The sequence below is a fragment of the Epinephelus moara genome, chromosome 6 (assembly GCF_006386435.1).
Source record: "Epinephelus moara isolate mb chromosome 6, YSFRI_EMoa_1.0, whole genome shotgun sequence".
Lineage (NCBI taxonomy): Eukaryota > Metazoa > Chordata > Actinopteri > Perciformes > Serranidae > Epinephelus > Epinephelus moara.
This window is the reverse complement of record NC_065511.1, coordinates 41,805,411-41,827,436: the sequence shown is the minus strand read 5'-3', so window position 1 is coordinate 41,827,436 and position 22,026 is coordinate 41,805,411. Positions and strand designations below refer to the sequence as shown.

The window sequence follows — 22,026 nt, the reverse complement described above, 5'->3', positions numbered from 1 at the left end:
CTGTATGAGAAAAGGAGTGCATGCTCTCGGTCAAAGGTTAACACGGCAGTGTTTTATGTTGTTTCCTTGAGCTTATGTCGAGAAAGCATAACTGGCCGTCTATATCGATTCTAGCTCGCCATACAATAACCATAATCACAGTGATTCAATCATAGCTGATCTCAAGAAACCCAAAGTACGCCCAGACCTCAGGACATTTTCCCCCCAAATAAACGCACAAAGTCTGAGTGTCACTCTCACCACCTTCCGCCATGTTTTCATTCTTTGTGTTTACACATGCTACGCATTCACGCAGCGTCTGCCATTCTTTGTGTTTACACATGCTACGCATTCACGCAGCGTCTGCATCGCGAGACTTGAATGAGGCCGTTATTACATATCCTGATAATCCACCGCGATAATGCAATTAATGTAAACATAAATGGCCATTCTTACCGTGTAAAAATTAACCGAGATTTACCGTAATATTGGTAATCGTAAAAATTAACCGAGATTTACCGTAATATTGGTAATCGTTACATCCCTAATATACACTAATCCTTGCAAAAACAAGATGGCGGCCATCTCGTTTGAGGACATTGGGACTTTGTTATCGTCTTGTTTAAGGACACTGGGACTTTATTTCTTTACTGGCTCGTTTGAAGACACTGGGACTTTATTTCTTTACTGGCTCGTTTGAAGACACTGGGACTTTATTGTCGTCTTGTATGAGGACATTGGGACTTAATAATCGTTGACAATGTTTAGGTTTTATACTCATCAGGTCCCACTGATCCCAAATAGCTAGAAGAAATTAAAAATGCATACCAAACAAAAGTTCAGGTCTTAGGAGGAAATAAAGGAGTTAAAATGAGCACAACATCTACAGCAGTAAAATGCAACATACACATTTATGCAGCAGTGATATTAAATAAAATAGGAAAACACCCACAGGAAATATTTTACTGCAACACACATACTCTTACAACATACGCTCTTGCTTATTAAACGTACATACTTTTACTTCGGGAAGGTTTTGAATGCAGGACTTTTACTCATAGTGGTGTATTTTCACAGTGTGGTGTCAGTACTTTTACTGCGGTAAAAGGTCTGAAATTTTTCTGGAAGCTTTCCTTTAAACTTACTTCACCTGCCTACATTAAAAGAAATAATTGATTGATTTAAACACACGTTATTTTCTGTTGTTTCAGGAGTGCGAGCTGGTCACGTTAATCAGAGACAACTGTCGTAAGTGTTTCATGTTTGTGAACAAGCTGATTTGTTTATAAGATAGAAACATGTATTTGTGAGTCTCCTTTTAGTGAGTCATACCATACTGTAAATCATTAATTTAATTATTAGGATTTTAAAAACTGTTTTGTTGGGCACCTGGTGGCTTAGTGGGTAGAGCAGGTGTCCCACAGCAGCCACAGGCTTGATTCCAGCCTGCAGCCCCCTCCTGCATGCCATCCTCTCTCCTACCTTCACACTTAGACTGTCCTAGACTGTGAATATAACTTTGTTAACAGCTCTGATCATCTCCTTATGTTTTATTTTTGCCACAGTGAGTCACAGAGGATGTTGTTAGGATTTTTCTACATAGTTTGTCAATGTGAAAACCAACCATGCAAAATGTAGTGACATGTTTTATTGCTGCAATACCTCAGAATTAAATGATGTTTCCTTTTTTTCTCCTCCACACAGAATGTTGCACTGGTATGTATTATAACTCCATTCAGTCTCTCAGAACAGTGTGGTGAGTACAGAACAAAACTTCAACTGTGAGATTTACTCTCCTTATCATCAAGAAAATATGAATTCACCCTTTCACTCCTCCGTCTTTTTTCATGCCTGTAACTGATGATTTTGGATCGTTTTGGGCAGTTACATAATGTTTCTGTATTTAGGCACAGTATATTGTGCAGAGGCCGGTGATATAGGAATGTTTCAATTATCTATAAGAATTAGAGTGCAGTCATAGACAGTGGTGGGAGCAGTCCCATGCACAGACATTTTTGGCAGCAGGAGCTCAAGGCAAAAAGGGAACCCCTTCCTAAAATAGTTTTGGCACATGTGCAAAAATATTCTTTCGTGCGCTTGCAAAGCTCGCCCTGCTGAGACGTGTCTGTGTGTGTGCCCACACCTGAAGGGCTCTTTAGGCCTCAGTACATACAGAACATTTGTGCACATGTAACAAGTTAGTACTCTTGTGTTGTGTAGATGAAATGATGACCCACTCTCAGTCACTGTTCGGCTTGGACCCGCATTTATTTCGACACTGGTGAATATAAAACAAGAAAATCAGCCTCCACAGCCAGCTCTCATTAACAGTGCAGCTCAACGTGCACTGACACAAAACGAAACAAAACACGTAAAGCTTGCTGCAAATCAAACAGCCACAGCACCTGGATTAGCCTCGACTAACGGCCAACAAGCTAATAAGGTTACCTACACAGTAACCTGCACAGCTCCTCGCTCAAAATACATCTCCAACCACCCAACATCATCATGGCTCATTTACGCCACAAAAAAACAAACTTTTAACCATAAAAGCAAAGTATATTTGCGGAGCTTAGCCAAAGTCAACCTACCACGAGTCCAGAGACATCTGACTGTAAGAGAGCATGGGGCGCCTCCGTGAAGTCAAAACAAACAAACAATAAAATAAGACAGTAAATAACATAATAATGAAACAGGTAAGTTTGCAACAATAAATTAAAATCAGTGCACCTTAGTTGTCCCTCCATTGTGACATTAGAAAGTGTCACATTTATCTTGCAAGTGTACTCTTCTTCAACGTTTGCTTTACTTCCTGGATTTTTCCCACATGGAAATTCTGACCAATCAAGAGCAGCTTTCTCACACAAGGCATTTGATCTGGTCCTCTTGTAAAAGCTGCCGTGAGAACACAAACCAACTCTAGGCAATTATACAACTTTGGAACAACATGAGTCCCTGATTCAGACCAGAGGAGACCACTCTAGGGCTGACAGCAGCCTGAACAACACAGCTCTCTCAATAAATGAAATAGTAAACCAACCAGTCTCCAAACTACAAAGTAGGTCTATGTTTAATTGCAACAGTCAGGCTAAGTGCATTCTGCTTGCCTCTCCTCATTTTATCTTCTCCAGACCTTTCCTTGGCTCTCTGATCCGTTTCTTTAAATAGTCAAATTCTTATAATAATCTTCTAAATAAGCTTTAAATATTCTTAAAGAATGCCAGAGAACACACACGTGCAGCTCCTCATCTCCTCAAACGTGTCTTTGTGCGCGGCGTATTTGTTCAGCACCAAGCTGCACATCAGATGTGTTTAAATGAACTATCAGAGCCGTGGTGTGGGAGATGTAAACATTGTTTCAAGTAAAGCTTTGGTTTACAAAGACATGTGAAGGTCAGAAAACAATTCAGCATCCGTCTCTGCTCACACCAATTGGTGAATCCCAATACACAAGAGAGAGTTGGGCCCTGATCACACAGAAAGCGTGAAGACCCTCAGAAAACATGAGACCCTAAAAAAGAGGCTGGATCATGGGGAGTACCACCAGTTGGTCCAGGAGCTTCTCCTCCATCATGGACGTTTACAGGCATATTTTAGGATGACTCAGGGGCAGTTTGACAACCTGCTGTCTATCATCAGGCCGTATAGCTCTGGGTATCCAGCAACCACTACCACCAGCTTCTCCTCCATTGTTTACCAACTGTAAACTTGTTGTTGTGACCACCACAGAAGCCCCGCCTCTCAAATCATCCCATTGGACAATGGGAAAAAAGATGACGAAAAAAGAGATGAAGTGGGGCGCTTTTCTGCTCTGAGTTCAACTGTTCCTCACTTTTAATTGAGAACTGATGTCATGGGCCAAATTATAAAACTTAAAATAAAATTACGAAAAGAAATTAAAGAAAAAAATGCACTTATCTAGTCAGAGGGCAAAAGGACGGATGCTTCACGTTCCTGGTTGGTAGGGTTATTTCTAAAATGTATTCCACTACAGATTACTGCACACAGGCCCTACAGTGTGATTTGTATCGTATTCCATTGGATTACTCAAACTAAGTAACGTATTCTAAATACTCAAGATTACTTTGGAATACTTTAAATCGTCTTGATGAGCTCATTTCCCGGGTCTTGCTGGCTTCTGCTCCGTCTTTCTATGACTTTGAATAAAACTGTCGAACCTCTGAAATCTGTTACGTGCTAAATCTGAACAAACATTTTTCCACTTTGAGGGTTTTCAGTTATATTTGTTATTTTATTCTCCATTTTTCTCGACATTAACTCCTCTAGATAAAGAATGTCCAGCCTACCCCACCGAGCTGGTGTTTGGTCTGGACATGTCGGAGGACGTGACCGAGACAGCCTTCAACAATCAGCGAAAAGCCCTTGTCAACCTGCTGGAGGACATCAACATCTCTGAGAGCAACTGTCCGAACGGTGCTCGTGTCGCTGTGGTGGGTTACGACGCCAGTGTCACGTACCTGATCCGCTTCCAGGATTACCACCGCAAGAAAAAGCTGATCAAATCTGTGAAGAACCTCCGCTGGGACTCAATGCCTGAGCGGCGCAACCTGGGGGCCGCCATGCGCTTCGTGGCTCATAACCTCTTCAAACGTATTCGTGCAGGAGAGATGATGAGGAAGGTGGCCGTCTTTTTCTCCAATGGGCCGTCACAGGACAATTCTGAAATTGTCACCGCCATGATGGAGTACCGGGCCCTCAACATCGTCCCAGTGGTCATCTCTCTGCGTAACGCTCCGGCTGTTGAACGAGCGATGGAGGTAGGTTTGGTTCATCTGCAGAGGTCAGAAGCTCAAGGTCATTTCTGTTGAACCAGCATCCTCAGAGAGTCACATCCAGACTAGACACTGTCGCTTCAGTTCGTCAAGGTATCGATCAAGAGTCATCGATCACCTCAAACTTCAGATGTTGAGAAAGAGCCAGTAATCAGACTACTCAGTGTGTTTGTGCCCCAAGATGGTCACTTTATTAGATTAGAACATGGGTTGGCAACATCTTTGATTAAAGTGCCATTACATGATTTTAATTTTTATCTATTCAGTCGGATATTGTTATTGGAACTCAACATATCCACAGCTCCCTGGTAGCTACACACTCTTACACCCGAAATAATAATTTAGCAACCAAGCGGTACAACTAAACTCCAAATCACTACAGTGCAGCAGACATATTACAAACAGCAGAGCCTACCCATGACCTCTTGGGGCCGTACACACGCCGCATCTTTAACTGCCTGGAAAACACGAGGTCAGGCGCTGACATAGAGACAGACAACCATTCACACTCACATTCACACCTTCGGACAATTTAGAGTCACCAATTAACCTGCATGTCTTTGGACTGTGGGAGGAAGCTGGAGCACCTGGAGGAAACCCACGCTGACACAGGGAGAACATGCAAACTCCACACAGAGGGGCTCCCACACCTCAGGTTTGTGGGTTTGGGGATTTTGGTGTCAAAAGGGAATGTGACACAGTACATGAGATAAAATAAGCAACTGTTGCACTTCAATGCTTATTTTCATTCCTGACACCCCGCGTATGTTGGTTCAGGCTGAAATCATCTAGTCTGGCTCTGAGAGTCTCATATTCAGTAAAATAATGTTCCCTGAAGATGTTTATTCTGCTGCTATGAACTGTTTCAAGTCCCTGTGCTCCCCACCTTTTACACAACCCCACCTCCTCATTCGCATCAGTGCCAATATTTTACTATATTTCTCAGCAGATATCTTAAATGTTGTTCAGCAGAGGGAGTTTTTTGGGAGCTGGTTCAGCCTTCAAACACAAATTAATTCCTGTTACGTTTGTATTTCGTCTCTCCTATCAGTCACAAAAACATTTTCTGTCCGATGTCAGAAATTTGTCTTCAACATTAAGAAACAACTGCCGTGCTTGAAAAAAATCACACTGTTGCTGTCAAATAAATAATTATGTTGGAGAGCATGTACAAGAACTTCTGCACCTCTAAGTCTGGAGATGGATGTCAGCTGTATGTAGCTCCTCTAAGGCTGCATGTCATCTTACCAACACTAACTCAGACTCACTTTTTGGCAGAATGAATTGAGTGATAAATAATGACAGCTGCTGTTTGGCCTCAGGTCGACGACACAAGAAACTTCGTCTATACAATGATGGGACAGGACGTGGCTGCAGACCTGCAGAAGGTCAAGGACTGTGCAATCTGTTACGGTAAACACTGAGCCTCGTGCTTGGATTCACATTTGATATCAATCATTAGTCATATTCTCAGATATGTGCGTGCGTGTTCACCAGCACATTTACTGAAGTTTGAGATTACACTGAAAACTTGGTGACGAGGATCACCTGAAAAACTTTGTGGTACCATCAGAAATATTTAACTCAAAGTCAGATCAGTGAAGTCACATCAGGAGCCGTTTATAACCAAGTCAGTGATGATGATTGTTCTGTCTTCAGACCCCTGTAGGCGTTCAGAGTTGTGCACCTTCATCCAGGACGTCCCAACTCCTCAGGAAGTCAACATGGACCTGGTGATGGTGTTGGACAGCTCCAGGGAGATGCAGACTGATGAGTACGCCGGCGCCCAGCAGCTGCTTGGCTCTGTGGTGCAACAGCTGGTCGTGAGCCCACAGCCCCGCAGGGTCGGCAGACAGGCCCGTGTGGCTGTAGTCCAACAGAGCAGCACCCGAAAGCCCAAGGTGGAGTTTGGACTGGTCACCTACCAGAACCACAACCTGATGAGGAGCCACCTGCTGCGGAACATGACGCAGCAGGGTGGCTCCTCGGCGCTGGGACAGACGCTGGAGTTCACCCTGAGGGACGTGCTCCTGAAGGCCGGCCAGCCCCGGAGGAGGAGGGCGATGCTGACTGTGGTGGGCACCCGCACGGCTTCTGAGGACCAAGCCCGGCTGCGCTACATCTCCCAGAAGGCCAAGTGTGAGGGGGTGGCGCTGTTTGTGGTGACAGTCGGCGATCGCTACGACCAGGCGCAGGTGGAGGAGCTGGCCGGTTTGCCTGTGGAGCAGCACCTGATCCACGTGGGCAGACTGAGGCCTGACGAGCAGGACTACGCCCAGCGCTTCTTCAGAGTCTTCCTCTCCACCCTCACACGTAAGAACACACTGACAGCTTCTCGTCCAGATAATAACTGTAAAGACACTTCTTCTTCTTGTTTCTAAACAACAACAAACTTGAATGTGTGTGTGTGCTCCTCTCAGTGGGGACGAACGTGTATCCTCCTCCTTCACTGAGACAGACCTGCAGCCAGCTGAGGGAGCCACAAGAGGCTCTAGCATTTGAAAATGGGTAACTCACACTTTCTAATGATCTACACACAACCTCAGAGGGAACAAATGAAACATATTAAAAATGCGTTGTCACCACAAATGTGACATTTACATGTTTGATTCATTGAAGGCCAACAAAGCTGAGCAGGGAGAACAGGTCTGTGAGGATTACAGCATGACTGTATAACTGGAAACAGACACAAGGGATGAGCTCAATTGGTTCAAAGTAAAGTCACTGCTTCAGCTACAAGTATGCTGTTATTATGTAATCCTGCTCTGTGATTCATCAACTTAAGAAGGCAGTGATGATGGTGTCTGCTTGATTTTTTTGCCTCAGATGAGAGCCTAGGAATCTAGACTCCTCCTTGTGACCAAAACGGCTTCCCGTACTGAAAGAAATCTAAAAACAGAATGATCCAGAATAAGATCAGCAGGACAGATTAAAAAAAACTCTGTAATGTTTTGGGAAAATGTTTCCATGAATCAGTGAATTGTGTCTGCTGTGTGTCCAGTCAGGGGTCAGCAGACCTACAGATGGATTTTGCGGAGGAGTTTGAGGAGCAGAGAGGAGGAAAGACTCAGTCTAGACACCAGGACGTCGTTGAAACGTTGACCAAAGAAGACAGCCAGAGTTCCCTCTCAGGAGCTGAAGTCAATGGTAGCCCACACACCACTCAATACACACTTACACACACTGTAAATACATTTTATGGTTTGTTGTAGCTCAGAGGGGCGGAGTCAGTGTCATGGGAGGAATGTAGGATCGTCTCCAGATCCCTATAAAGAATACACTAAAGGGGAACTTCAGTATTGTCTCATCTGGACCCTTTCTTCCCAGTATTTTTGTGTCTCAGTGATGAATGCACACTTCCTGTCTGTCGTGTCTCCAGCAGTGTGTGACAGGTTTAAGGGCTGATTTATGAGCACACACTTACTGATCATCATCTGAAAAGCTCAACATCTCTCTATTTATGCTCTCAACAAATAACTAATGTGAGCTATTTCATTTTCTTTCATGAAATGCTGAGATACTGTCCAAAGTTTTCTTACACCCCTCCAAATCAAGAAGGCCTTGCGCCTTCATGTGAAGCTTTGGCGACCCCTAGTGGTGATCAGGATCTCCAGGTTGGGAACCACTAGAGCACTAAATATGGATTCATGTGCTGCTGCAACTCGTCCCCTACAAAGTCAGTGAGCAGCTGTTTTAGGAAATTACAGATGAAACTTTATGTTTGTGTCTTTAAAGATTTTTGTCTTCAGTAGGAACCAGTGAGCCTGGAGCTGAGAGACACAGACAGGAAGTCAGACACTACTGAGAGACAGACTGACTTGTTGTTGCACGAGATGTGTTGACAGTAAGATAGATATAGACAAACAGTAGACTGATTCTTTAAGGTCATCAGAGGAGTCTTATTTTATTTATTTTCTTATCTCTAAAAACCTTCTCAGTGGGTTTTTAATGGTGCGTTCACTGACAGTAGTTAGTGTTCGCTTTCTTTTATTGAACTCGTGTGGGTGTGAACTCAGTCAGTGAAGTAGTAAACTGTTTTTATGAAGCCTCAGGAAGCACAAACAGCAGCTGCTAATTAAATACCTGAAGCTTCTGGCTGACTGTGTCGTCTCTCACAGAACCTGTCATCCTGCCGGCGCCGGAGACGACCACTACCATCCCCAAAGGTAAAAACTGAACTGCTCTAATCATCTCTGCTGTTCTGCTCTTGGTTGAGATGAAGTGAGAGGAACACTCAGCGTGACAGGATTTCTTTAAAAAGACAAATTTGTACCTACATTCGTTTAATGTGAACGTCCCTCCCTTTTGTTATTATTCTTTTGTTAAAGGTCCAGTGTGTAAGATTTAGGGGGATTTAGTGCCATCTAGTGGTGAGGACTGCAGATTACAACCAGCTGAAACTTCTCCTGGTTAGAATTCCTTCAGTGTTCATTGTTCAGGAGGTTTTTACCAGGAGCTGAATTTTCCAGAGGTCTCTTCCTCGCTAAAACAAACAGACCAGCTGATTTAAACTGGTAAAAACACTGAATAAAAACAGTTTCACATTAAAAATCAGCATTTTTCCAATGTTGTCCAGCTCATCGTGGAGGGGCTGCTAGCTATGGTGGGCGACACAAATACGTTATTGTCCCTCTTTGGAGCCAGTGTGTAGTTTGTCTGTTCTGGGCTACTGTAGAAACATGGCAGTGCAACACGACTCGTGCGTAGATGAGGACCTGCTTTCTGTGTAGATATATAGGGCTCATTCTAAGCTAGCGAAAACACGAGTCTTACTTTTTGGTTTTTATCATCCTCTGTTAAAACTGTTATAACAAAAAGCAGAAACATTCAAGGCAGGGTTCCTACAGCTGAAGGCAAGTTAAATTTAATGCTTTTTAAGACTTTCTGAATGACACTCGGAAACAAATGAACCAGTGTCAGTTACTTGGGGTTAAGGACAATTTTGTCCAAACGTTTATTATAACTTACAGCATGTTTTGGGGCCAGTGAAAATGTTTGATGAAAAAAAAAGAAAAAAAGGACCACTTACTAGAGTCAAACGCACACACGGATAATGATGCGTTAACGCGTTAATCGTGATGCGATAAAGGTCCGAACATGTTGTGTTAATTCTTTATAATCACATTAATCGATTAATTTTTTACCGCAGCTGTTTTCAGAGGCTATAGAGAGCTGACATATATATCATGCTGTCGTCTCAGAAAGGGGGCTAAATATCTTTTCAAATTTAGGCTCATTTTTGGCAGGGGAAACGTAGCATGGCCATTTTCACAGAGGTCCTTTGACCTCTTCCCCCCAGGATGTCTGATTGAAATTGGGTTCTTTATTTTAAATCAATTAAAATGTGTGATTTTTAGCAACAACACCCAGTATGATCTCTTCAATCCAGAGGACTTCTTCATTACAAATAAGTCTGTAAAGCTTTTAACCAAAGATTAGAGTGACATGCTGAGTATAACACTTTCTCTGTCTGTCTGGTTTTTATCTAGACCCCTGTCTCCTCAGCCAGGACGCCGGCGGCTGCCAGAACTACACCATAATGTGGTTCTTCGACAGCGACAAGGGTAGATGCTCTCGCTTCTGGTACGGCGGCTGCGACGGCAACGAAAACCGCTTCAAGACTCAGGAGGATTGTGTGAAACTCTGTCTGACAAGGAAGCGATTAAGAAGAGGAGGAGCAGCAAGACGTTTCGTTTATCGCCGGAGCGGTTAAAGGAAACTGCCACTTTGCACTTAAAGCGAAACAGGAAAAATCTTCCAAAAGCATGTGCATCTTCAAGGAAAAATACCAAGGCAACCTCACAGAGGGTTGAAAAGCGTTCACTCACAGCTCAGTGCAAACCAGAACACATCAGGGAAAGATCAACATGTCCCAGAATCTCAACAGATGCTTATTAAATAGTTTTCCTCATGACAAGTTGCCTTGCATTGGTTTCCTTGAACATGCATGTTTTGTTTTTCCCTAAAAAGAGCATCTTCTTTTCCAGTTTTTTTTATTGTTACTGTTTGTCACCACCTGGTGTTTTACACTTGTTAACTGTCTGTTGGACATTGATTCCACCTTTTACTGTACACAACTGAGCGCTGTGCTGCTTCTTTCAGGATATTTTCGATTTTTCATGAGATCAGGTGCTATTTCTGAGAGAAGATAAATTGTTGCAGGTCAAAAAACAGAACAAATACAACTGAAATACAGGTCACATGATTCATCTGAATTTAGCAACATTTCTTCAGTAACACACTATCATTTTATATTTTGTACTAGTTTCTATTAAAATAAATATTTCAAATACATTTCAAACCTCGATTGTCAATCAATATGCAGGTTATCTGTCCTCATCCATCTGTCTCTAAACACTGCTCACAAATGTGACACCAAACTCTCAAACTAGAGATAAATACATATTATTTATTTCAAAATTGTGCTTTGAAGGTCAGTAAAGTGTGAAGCTCAAATAGCTGCTCATCACTGCAAAGTTATTCCTAATGAACTAAATCTCTGGGCAATTTAACACAGTATAGTAGATTTAAAATCTGAAACAAAGTAATCTACAGTTTGCAGCAGATCCACGCAGTACTGTCTTTCTGCCACAAGGTGGAGTCAAATCATTTGATTGGAAAGCAGGTGTCATCACAGTGTGTGTAACTTTACTTTAGTGGCTGAGCTCAGTATTTTTACCATCTGGTTCACAACATTTAGTGGTGGAATCTTACTAAGTGCATCGACTCAAGTACTGCAATACTGCACTCAAGTGTGATTTTAACATTCTTATACTGTATTTGAGCATTTTGGTTTTTTTAAATCAAGAGTATTTTCATTCAGTTTTAATAGGTTTACATAATGCATATTCACAGCAAGTATCAAACTTAAAGCATATACATGACAAGCAACAATGCATGAAATCCAATCACAATCCTCCTCATTTCACTAACTCCAAATAACAGCCAGAATATTGCCAATAGGACGGTTCTCCAACTCCTGAATAGTTGCATGGGAGTCAGGTGTACATCATCCTCTCTGGTGGTGCCAAAGAGGGTGACCAGACGGTTGGGTTGCTGGTCAAAGTTGAGGTCCTTCCAGTAATTTTCAAGGTTCGGACACGTCCAATAAATGTGAATAAGCCTCTTGAACATTGATCAGAACCTGGGTTCACATCTGGCTAAATACGTGAAAGCCTGACTTTAGACAAATGGGCTCCGTGCACGACTTTGAACTGTAATAGATGGTGGCGGGCAGAGAGAGATGATGAGTTGACCAGTTTGAAGACAGAGCCCCATGCACTGTCTGACAATGAAGTGTTTAAATGTCAATTTGATTTTGTCAAGAAGGGTGTGTCTGATCTCCACTAACCTGTCATAGATGGTGGATATCGAATGTTTGTGTGAAGGGTTTAAACAAAGAATATCATCAGCGGTGTCGTGGTCTCTGGAAACTTGGTATGTGAGAGTGAAGGAAAGGTCTGACTTTATTTGAGTGTTTTTATACAATTTTATACTTACACCATTTTACATTTCAAAATGTAATACTGTACTTTTCACTCCATTACATTTGTCTAAAACCGAAAGTAGTTATAGATTATGATTTCACATACAATATGATCAGTTTATAACATATAATAATAGAAGAGCGTTGTGTTTTTGTCTCCTTAGAATGAGCCGTTGATATCTACATAGTGTGTCTGTGTTCATTTATAGAGATCACCATGTTGCACCAACATGTTTCTACAGAAGCCAAGAACAGACAAACTAAACACTGGCTCTAGATATGGACATTCATGTTTTAGTGTTGACCACCGTCGTTAGAAGCCCCCCCTGTGACAGCATCGGGAAAAAACACTAATTTGAAACGTGAAACTGCTTTATATGGTGTTTTTATTAGTTTAAATCACCTGGTTGATTTGTTTTGGGAGGAAGAGACCTCTGTGGATAATTCAGCTCCTGGTAAAAACCTCCTGATCAGTGAACACTGAAGGGATTCCAGCTGGGAAAATTTTAGCTGGTTGTAATCTGCAGTCCTCACCACTAGGTGGCAATAAATCCCCATAAATCTGACACGCTGAACCTTTAATTCCACCCCAACCTGCTGTAGAATAAAGATAGTGCCTGTGTCAATGCATTATAGGCTAAAAAATATTCCAGTATATCATGCATGACAATTTACACCCTCAAAGGACTATTCTGCCCAACAAGTACTTTTACTTTTAATACTTAGGCTACATTTTGATGATAATACTTTTGTTCTTTGAATGCAGAGGCCTACCTTACCAGAGTATTTTTGTCAGGATGGTGTTGCTACTTCAGCCCACAGAAGTAGAACATGTGACCGACTTCTTCCACCACTGGGAATATCTGTGAAATATTGGAATTAGTTTCTTTACATTGTGGTGTAAATAATGCACAATCCCAGGATGACATCACTCATTTCAATTTATGTGGTGAGACACATATTTCTCACTTGCACTTGCACACTGGTTGAGAGTAATATTAATCAAGCAGCTGCAGAACTGATGGTACAACTTGCTTATTAAGTCAGCAGTGCTTTTTGTACTGGATGCTAATATATAGTGAGAATCATAATTAATGTAATATGTCTAAATAGCCTGCCTTGCATGTGGCTTTACTTGTGGGAAAGCCTGCTGGTGCTTTTAATGGAAACTGTAGCAGTGAAACAGTGCTTTTTGTACTGCACACATGCCGATTTATAGAAAGGGTCATAATGAATCAAAAAACATGTTCAGAAATATTCTGCCTCATGTGTAGCTTCACTGGTGAGAAGGAAACACTAAATCTGCTGGCATTTTTAATGAGGATTGGGGCAGTGAAAGAATGCTCCAGGCGTTTTAACAATGCTTTTTGTAATGGATGTATGCCGATTTATGGAGAGGGTCATAAAGAATCAGAAGAGATGCTGAGAAATATTCTGCCATGTGTGTCGCTCCACTGGTGAGAAAGCCAACATCAAACCGTTGGTATTTTGATTGGAGATTGGCTTAGCAATCGAATGCTGCAGGCGATTTGACGGTTAGCTAGGCTAGCACCTGAGAAGCTAATCTGGCTAGCGGCATTAGCTATAATAGCTAACTTAAGTAACATAACAGGATAAAAGCGTCCGTGGACTTATGTATATGTTTGATCACTGTTTAAATTAGATGAAATATATGTGTAGGTCGCAGTTAATTTAATCTGTGGTGCTTGGTGATACTGGTGATCGAATACAGGCGATTTAACGGTTAGCAAGGATAGCGACCGGGAACCAAATCTGGCTAGCTACATTAGTTATAGTGGCTAATTACGTTACAGGCTAATAAAAACGGCATTAAAGCGTCCTTGGCCGCATTTTAACATTGAATTACTGTTGAAATTACATGAAATATATTTACAGGTCGTAATTTAATTAATCTGTGGTGCTTGGTGATATTGGTGAGCTACACTTGTTTCAGGAGCTCGCCGGTAACAAGCTAGGTAATGCTAGGTGCTAATGTGTCAGTGCTAGTTAGCCACATTAGCCTGCTAAGCTACCTGGCTTAACTGCCAGTTAACGGGAGGTAGTTTTTGATCAACACTTGAAGTTGAACGTTATTTGTCTAGTCGCCATGTTTTTTACCCTTAAAATGCATGAGGTGGGTATTTTACAGGCTAATGTTAATATTTTTGACTGATTTAAATAACGTTAAGGCTGACAACAATTAAATAATTAATGTTAGCTGATTCCTTATCAGAATATTATTCCTAGCAGAGGTCACTGAAACACCACTTAAATCTAATGTAGGATTTAAAGAAAATTTGTTTGAACCATAAACTGAAAATAAAACATGTAAAATCCAAAAATATTAAAATAATTCAACTTTATTAAAGGTCTTGTATTTCTAAAACAATGGCTCCTGCACACATTAACGCCATTGAAATTAATATATTCTCTCACCTGTGTAAATTCTGGAGTGACAAGGCTGACATTTCTGATGGATGTTCTCCAGCTGCCATACTCTCTGCATTTACCCAATGGAAGTGTTGAGGAAACTGGATCCAGTTTTACAAGATGGGTCCCCCTTTATTCCAGTATAAACTGTTACTGAGCTCCAAAAAAGATCTTCAGTCGCTGACTCCGTGGAACAAAAGTAATATATAATATTTTGTAATATAATACAAAGTGTTATGTGTGTGACTCTGACTAATGTTTTGTTTCATTGTGTTACAGCTGGGATCAGTGAAGTGTCTACTGGGAGCTCAAGCTTGTCACACAGACTGAGATCACTACCCCAACTCCAGGATGATCCACCTGCAGATTTGAGGACCCCACCTCTGTGAGCCAATGGGACACCAGAGGATTCCCGGGGGGAGGTAGGTCACTTTCATTAGCTCTCTTTTCACATGGGGTGTGGAGGAAAGGATTCACAAAGACTGCTGACTAACAATAATTTAAGTCCAGAAAAAAACTCTTTGAACATGGTTTCTGTGTTGATCTTGTAAAAGTTCTTTTTATTCCTCTGGGAGAAGAGGGGGATTCTGAGCTTCAGAGTGTCTAAGAAGGCTGGAAAGTGTTATGTTTTTATTGGGATGAGGAGGAGACGGTACTGGCTGAGCTCCACACACATACAGAGTGCAGCTGATGGTGCCAACCAGGCCCAACAATTGGCAGGAAAACGACATTTTTGTAATACCAAATCAATTTCAGTGTTACTAAGAGACTAACAGTAGAATAATCTTAAACTCTTAAAAAAATCACAACTACAGGCAACCAGCAATAAAACAAAGCCTGTCAATGAAGTGTAAGTGCTAATAGAGACGTGCTGGAGCAACACTAACAAGACTGAAGCAGGATTTACAGTTGAGTCCCGCTGCAGGTACCTAAAGCAAAGGTTAGGATCAGTGGTTGAGTGTTTCCTGACAACTGCATTGTACATGATCACGCCATATTGTGCTTTAATCATAATTTTTATTATAACTTATTTAAGTTTGCATTGTTTTATTTACTGTGTGATACAGAGCAAGGGTGTGCTACACACACACTTACTGTGCTGCTTTGACATCCAGGTAGATTATAACGAAAGTTCGCCTTGTCTGAAATAACTTAACGAGCGACTGCCGTGCAGTTGTTATGTTCAAGTTCATTTGTTCATACAGAGCGGTGATCTCGGCAAACAGAAGCTCTGCGGTGTGATGGTTTTACGAGATGAAGCAGAGTCTTTCTTTAGCTTGCTTCATGTTGTCTCATTTTCAACAGTCTCACTGGCTTTAGAAAATTGTAGGGGAAAAACACAAGTAGTCAGTCACAGTTTCTACAGGCCCTACATGATATCTCTGTCCCAGCGTGAAGTCGTACGTAATCTGTGGTGTAGGCTATGGTGCAACCTCTGAGCTGATGAATATAACCGCCTCAGGTAAGGCGTAACACCTTAATGCAGAAGTATTGATCCATCTTAAAGGAATGCGTCACCCATAAAATGACCATTTGTATTTCATTTACTCACCATGTGTTTTGTGTTGGTTTCAAGAAAAAACACTCTGTATTTCACTCATACTGCCACGGTGAACAAAGAATCGAAAAAACAAATATTCTTTGTGGATTGGGGTAAACCGGGACGGTTTTAACAACGGTAAAACTATATCAAAACATCCATTTACACGCTCTTAAAATAGGGCTCGTTTATGTTCAACGTGAAATACAGATAGGAAGAGGGACAGAGCCGTCTGTCTACTCTGCGTTCATTTTGTCCGTCAAAAATGGAGCAGTACCACCGGAGATCGTGGAGGCAGTGTAGCGTAGTTCAAGCGAGATTCGACAGTAGGAGATGATGAAGAAATTTGAATAATGGTGGAACAGAACAAATAGGTTATAAAGTGAAAAGAATTCTTGGTTTCAAACCTGTGCCAAACTTGGTTCAGAGCCAACTTCAGATTCTAGAGGAGCCCATGCAGAAGACACTCTCATTAAGATGGAAAGTGAGTTAATGAAACCCAGGGAAAACGTCCAGATAGTCGATAAAGAAAAAAAATGGCGTTGGGCGTGGGTAGAAGAGGTAGGCATAGACGGAAAGCCTTTTGGGAGCTGGTGCAAAAAATTAAGGGAACTTGGTGCGTGTTTCTGCACATCGTGCTCGTGTAAATTGATGTATGCAACCAGCGGCAAGAAAGTCCTATCATGGCATGAATTAGACCCCGGTTGTAAAACCGCTGTGCGTGAAATAAAGCACGTAACTGAACACCCCATTCCTTATGCCTCAACCTGAAAAAAATTTTCAGGCTTAGGATTTCTTTTTTGTTATCACCCCTGCGCTGAATGTATTAAACTGTGTGGACCTGAAGCTAATGTCTAAGGAGAAATCTGGACCCTGTGGCTGGACCAGGTGGGAACCAGTGGTCTAAAGTCCTGCTAGCACCCTCCACAGGCTGGAGTGTGCATTACAGTCACAATCTGAAAACATTGGACAGAACAAACAACATAGTGATGATTTATATAACATGTAGAGTTTTCCTGAGGGTTGCACTAGAGGAAGGATCATATCAAAGCAGGAATGAGATCAGTAAATTGCAAATATTGACACGTTAGGCTGGTTGTGGCAATGCACAAAAGTCCAGAGACTCAGGAAAATAATTAGGATTCTCACTCTGGGGACCACGAAGACCCACAACAATGTTCATGACAATGCGGCCCGTAAATGTTGAGATAAGTTGGTCTGGAGCAAAGTGTTGGAGGGAGAGATTCAAGACATAAGACTGCCATTGTTTAATAGTCACAATGAATCAAACTGTCACCCTGTGGACTGATCTAATGATACACCACCACAGCCTGTAATGATCCTATAAAGCTGCCAAATCACACCATAAAGTGCTCTGGCTTCATTAAACCTGCAGTTTATTGGCTGATTCAGATCAGGATGTCAGAAAGTGAGAAACTTGAGAGGGAGAGAAAACATTTTAAAGTGTCCGGGGGTTACAGTGTTGTTTCTGTGAGCTTTAGTCCATTAACTGCAGATCACTGATAACTTTCCATTGGCACCAGCTGTTTTCCAAAGCATGAAATCTTTTCTTTGTCAGTTTGTTTCTATGAAACTCATCATGCAGAGACTTGACACGTGCTGCAGAGAAAATCAACATCACATCACCTGATTTTGTTTTTACGGCAGTGTTGATATCAGCCAGCAACAGGTTGCAAGTGTAGAGGGAGCGGTAACACATTTTTAAAGAGCAGTACATCTAAAAGACAATTTAATACTTAATAAACAGTGTGTAAAAGGCCCCTGCATTGGGGGTTGTATATTAGAGTCCCTCAGTATCAATAATGATGGAGAACTCAACATTTAGCTTGTAAAGATATGTGCTGTGACCACAGACCATGTTGGCAGACAGAAAAGAACAACAGTCAGAGGAGACAGCTGCATGACGAACTGAGACTGATGAGATGACGTTATCCTGTTGGGACAGTTCTTCTCTAATAGAGAGATCAGGCTCGGGTTGGACTCAGTGCATGTCTTGGTTGGTTAAATTTTATGAGCTTCATGACACGGAACTTTATGACTACATGTGTGGTTTGGACAGTATGCTGTGCACGGTTGTCCACAGTTGGACTGCAGGCTCCTTCAGTGCTTTTCCTTTAAGTGTTGTGCATGTGTGGGAAGAAATCATTCCAGTTTTTTGTGTGTGTGTGTGTGTGTGTGTGTCTGTGTCTGTGTGTGTGTGTCTGTGTCTGTGTCTGTGTCTGTGTGTGTGTGTCTGTGTGTGTGTGTAATCAGCCAGGGTTTGTCGAGGCATATTTTGATTTGTTGCCTGTTGAGTATTTGGACATTAAATTCAGGCTGTTGCAGAGTCTGGATTTGAACCATCATGAAATTACTTTTAATGAGAGCTTGCAAGAAACAAACGTTATTTTCTAGTCGTTAAGTTTCAGGTCATCTGAGCTTAAAGGTTTATGATCTTGGAAACAGCGATTTGACAAGATATTCTTCGTCAAGGTCTAAATCTCATCTCCTGACCTTCATCAGCAGATCATTGTCTCATTTTCTCTTTTGTCAGATTTTAACTCGCCTCTTTGACATTTGACTTTTTGTCATGACTGAAAATGTGACCTTTTTTTTTATATCCTGTTGTTAGGGGTTCAAGCCCACAAGGCTTATTATTATTATTATTATTATTATTATTATTATTATTATTATCATTGTTGTTATTGTTGTTGTTGTTCAGAAATGCTAATTACATGACAGCTAAATAATTACCAGTAAATAACACTAATATTAAACATATTCATAGGCCCGTCAGTGATCAAGGTCACATGGTGTTTCTTGCAGAAGAGAGGAAACTAATTGGCACATTAATAGATCATGAAGATGATTGTTAGTTGCAGCCCTACATTAACTATTTTCTTTATTTAAATAAGTGCTCATGAGTTTGATTTAGAGGCAGCATCTGCAAATCGTCATATAATCCTGAGCATCAATCCAGTTTAGACAGATCACGGGAAATTACCCTCTTTAAGGCTTCACATAGGGATGGTCTATACACATGGGGGCGGGGTTAAGTGTGAGTCACGCCTTAAAGTTGAAGTTTTGTAACGTCTGCTTGTACAGGAGCAGCTCCATACATTTTATAAGTTGAGCACCTCGTTTCATCGTTGTTAAGTCAAGTCTTTGGACTGCTGCTTCGCCTTAGTAAGATTATCAGTACATATTTGAGAAGCCTGTCAATTAACGTCGTTAATGTTGACATCACTGGCACTGCTGTTTGCACCAGTCCTTTCAGGTTGCGCCAGGGGTCCATCATGCGTGCATGCCTTCAGCTTTATATCACTGAATATTGTATGTTACTGAGAGCTGTTGTAACAGCAGAGGGGGCTCTTAGCCTTGTATAAAGAGGGAGACAGAGAGCGCCAGGTGTGTTGTTCAGGGCGGAAGTTGGTCCATCTGATGCAGCGTTCAGGCGAGACAGCAGGCCGCATTCCACACCGGTGCAAATGTTGGCTGATGTTTATAAGACATCCTTGTAAATGTGTGCCGGACATTTCCACATTATAAGTGTTAGATTTGTGGGTATTGATGAAATAATGTGCGATACTCACAATCCTGCTCTGAAATTCAGGCCCTGATTACGGCCCTACATGGCAACAAAGGCTCGGTCATACAAAACATACATTTTAGTAACTGCATCAGTGTGTGTTGATGGGAGACAAAATGTTTAATATTTTAAGTCTTCACATTCATGTTTAATGTTTATGATTTAAACCGTTGTCATCATGGCTGCAAGAAAACTGGCGAACAAACAAAAGCCCAAATCCAGGACTGTTTTACTACGGATCTAGTTTGATGGTCTATTCTGATGGTCCTGAGCCACGGGCAGTCGGCTGTGCCAAAATTGTTTTGTTATCCAGTTCATCAGTAGCAGAGCTCTGAAGTGTACCCTCCCCCTATCAGGTTCCCTCACCTTTAAGTTTCTCAGCAGGGTTCTCTGTTCTGTTTCCTCCATTTCTTTGCCCTTTTTGATCTATTCACAGCAAATGTTTGTAGGACAAATTGTTTTGAAAGTCTATTTCTTTTTGGTTCACTCCCATGCAAGTTTTCATGTTCTTGTTTGATTTTTTGGGGGCTGCCAGTGGGAGCTGTAATCATAATCTACCTGTCATCCAGTGTTTTGCTTGAGTCTGAAAGCAGAGATTACAAATATCAGTGTCTGTTGGTGGAAATAGCTCCAGAATGTTTAGGTTTCAGTAATCCTGAGGTTTGATCCCATATTATCGTGGCTGCACATTTGAAGTCTTGTTGGTGGTTGCGGTTCAGTTTGTCCTGAAAGAAGAGCTTCAGAGTCTGTGGGCTGATAAGAAGCAGCCAGCTGGGCCAACAGCAGCTGCAGGGATGATGCGCTCTTTACTCAGACACATATCAAACCTCTGAGTGTTTCCTGCTGTGTGTATGTACAGCTGAGAGCTCCCACCTCCATGATGAAGGGGGCTGCACTCAGAGCTGCTGTGGGCCGGTGGGCGCTCAGGGAGAGCTGGCACACGTTAAAGTGTCACACAATACCAAGAACATTTAGCTGTTCAGATTTTTACAATACCTGAACATGTGGAAATGATCACTGTAACGAATGTTTTCAGCCAGATACTGAATGTGGGACAATTATGTTTTACTATACGTATGTAGTTGTTTAAGTATTGTATTCATATGATGTCATACTGCGAGCGTCTTGGCTCAGATATATCTTATAACCAGATCAAAAGGTTGACCTTTAACCCTTCAGTCACGGCACTCCAGCCAGCAGGCAGTGTCAAGTTGTTTGCCGTCGTTAAACCAAACTGTTGACCTCCTTTATGGTTTTTAATATTTGATTTTGGTTTTATAAGTAAGGCTCAGGATCAGCTGGAAGACTTTCAGCCACTATAAAATATCCTCACAGTTGTTAATGAGCAGGAGTGGGCAGTTTCAATGCTGAAGAGCTATTAAAAATGGACACAGACAGCAGCTGTGGTAATAATACTTTTTTTTGTAAGAGGACACCTCAAGGTGTATTATGGTTCCTACATCATGGTCACGACCGCAGGCAAGAAGAGAACTGATAAAATCAGGTTGTTAGTTTCACTGTTTTGTTTGTGTTTGGTTTATGAGGTCTGTTTCAGTGTTTGAGGAACAGTTAAACTGTTGATTTAGCTTCATAATCAGATGAAATAACCATTTAATTCCTCTTTATTATTTAGTCTGATTGTGTGGAAGTATTAATCCTCCATTACTTTGTGTCATTTTGTATCGTGATAATAATAATATACTGTGTTGTGATGTTGTGCTATTCCTGGAGAATCAAATCCAGAACTACTAATTATTAGGGCTTTTCCAAATATCCGTCTTTGGGCATTGAAACTGTAGTGAGAAATTTCCACGATTAAATGAAGCGGGGGTTGTTATAACAAGAAACGAGGCCATAGGTCAGACTTTTTAGAAACATTAGTTACTAGTTGATGCACCTAAAACTATGTGACAGTTAGCCATTTTGTTAGCATGAAGATCTCAGTATTAGTTATTATAGCTAGAAAAAAGAAAACTTTGCAAGATGGCTCAGCTGTACTTGAGCCCTGTCTCCACCAAACCCTTTCAGTCCAGGACTTTTGGAACCAGCAGTAAGCCTTCAGACATGGTACCTAGACCCTCGGTGTGTTCAGACAGTCCTCTTAAATGTGGGCGGGGTTGTTGTCACTCACTGCTCCGTCCAGCACTCGCTGTATTTCCTCATCAGCGGTGACACAGATGGAAGTCTGCACCTGGTTTATCGTCCACAG

At 41.7% G+C, this 22,026-nt stretch overlaps 1 protein-coding gene across 1 annotated transcript in view; it reads left to right on the top strand.

Moving 5' to 3' along the window:
- LOC126392473 (collagen alpha-6(VI) chain-like) overlaps positions 1-11,053 on the top strand; it is a 69,243-nt gene extending 58,190 nt beyond the window's left edge. Inside the window, exons 31-40 of the mRNA XM_050047885.1 lie at positions 1,191-1,227; positions 1,684-1,735; positions 2,223-2,260; positions 4,267-4,757; positions 6,095-6,185; positions 6,432-7,085; positions 7,193-7,280; positions 7,774-7,919; positions 8,891-8,938; positions 10,262-11,053. Coding sequence (XP_049903842.1) covers positions 1,191-1,227; positions 1,684-1,735; positions 2,223-2,260; positions 4,267-4,757; positions 6,095-6,185; positions 6,432-7,085; positions 7,193-7,280; positions 7,774-7,919; positions 8,891-8,938; positions 10,262-10,485 — 1,869 coding nt within the window. The 3' untranslated portion in view covers positions 10,486-11,053. The remainder of the gene's footprint in view (positions 1-1,190; positions 1,228-1,683; positions 1,736-2,222; positions 2,261-4,266; positions 4,758-6,094; positions 6,186-6,431; positions 7,086-7,192; positions 7,281-7,773; positions 7,920-8,890; positions 8,939-10,261) is intronic.
- Positions 11,054-22,026: the final 10,973 nt, after the last annotated feature.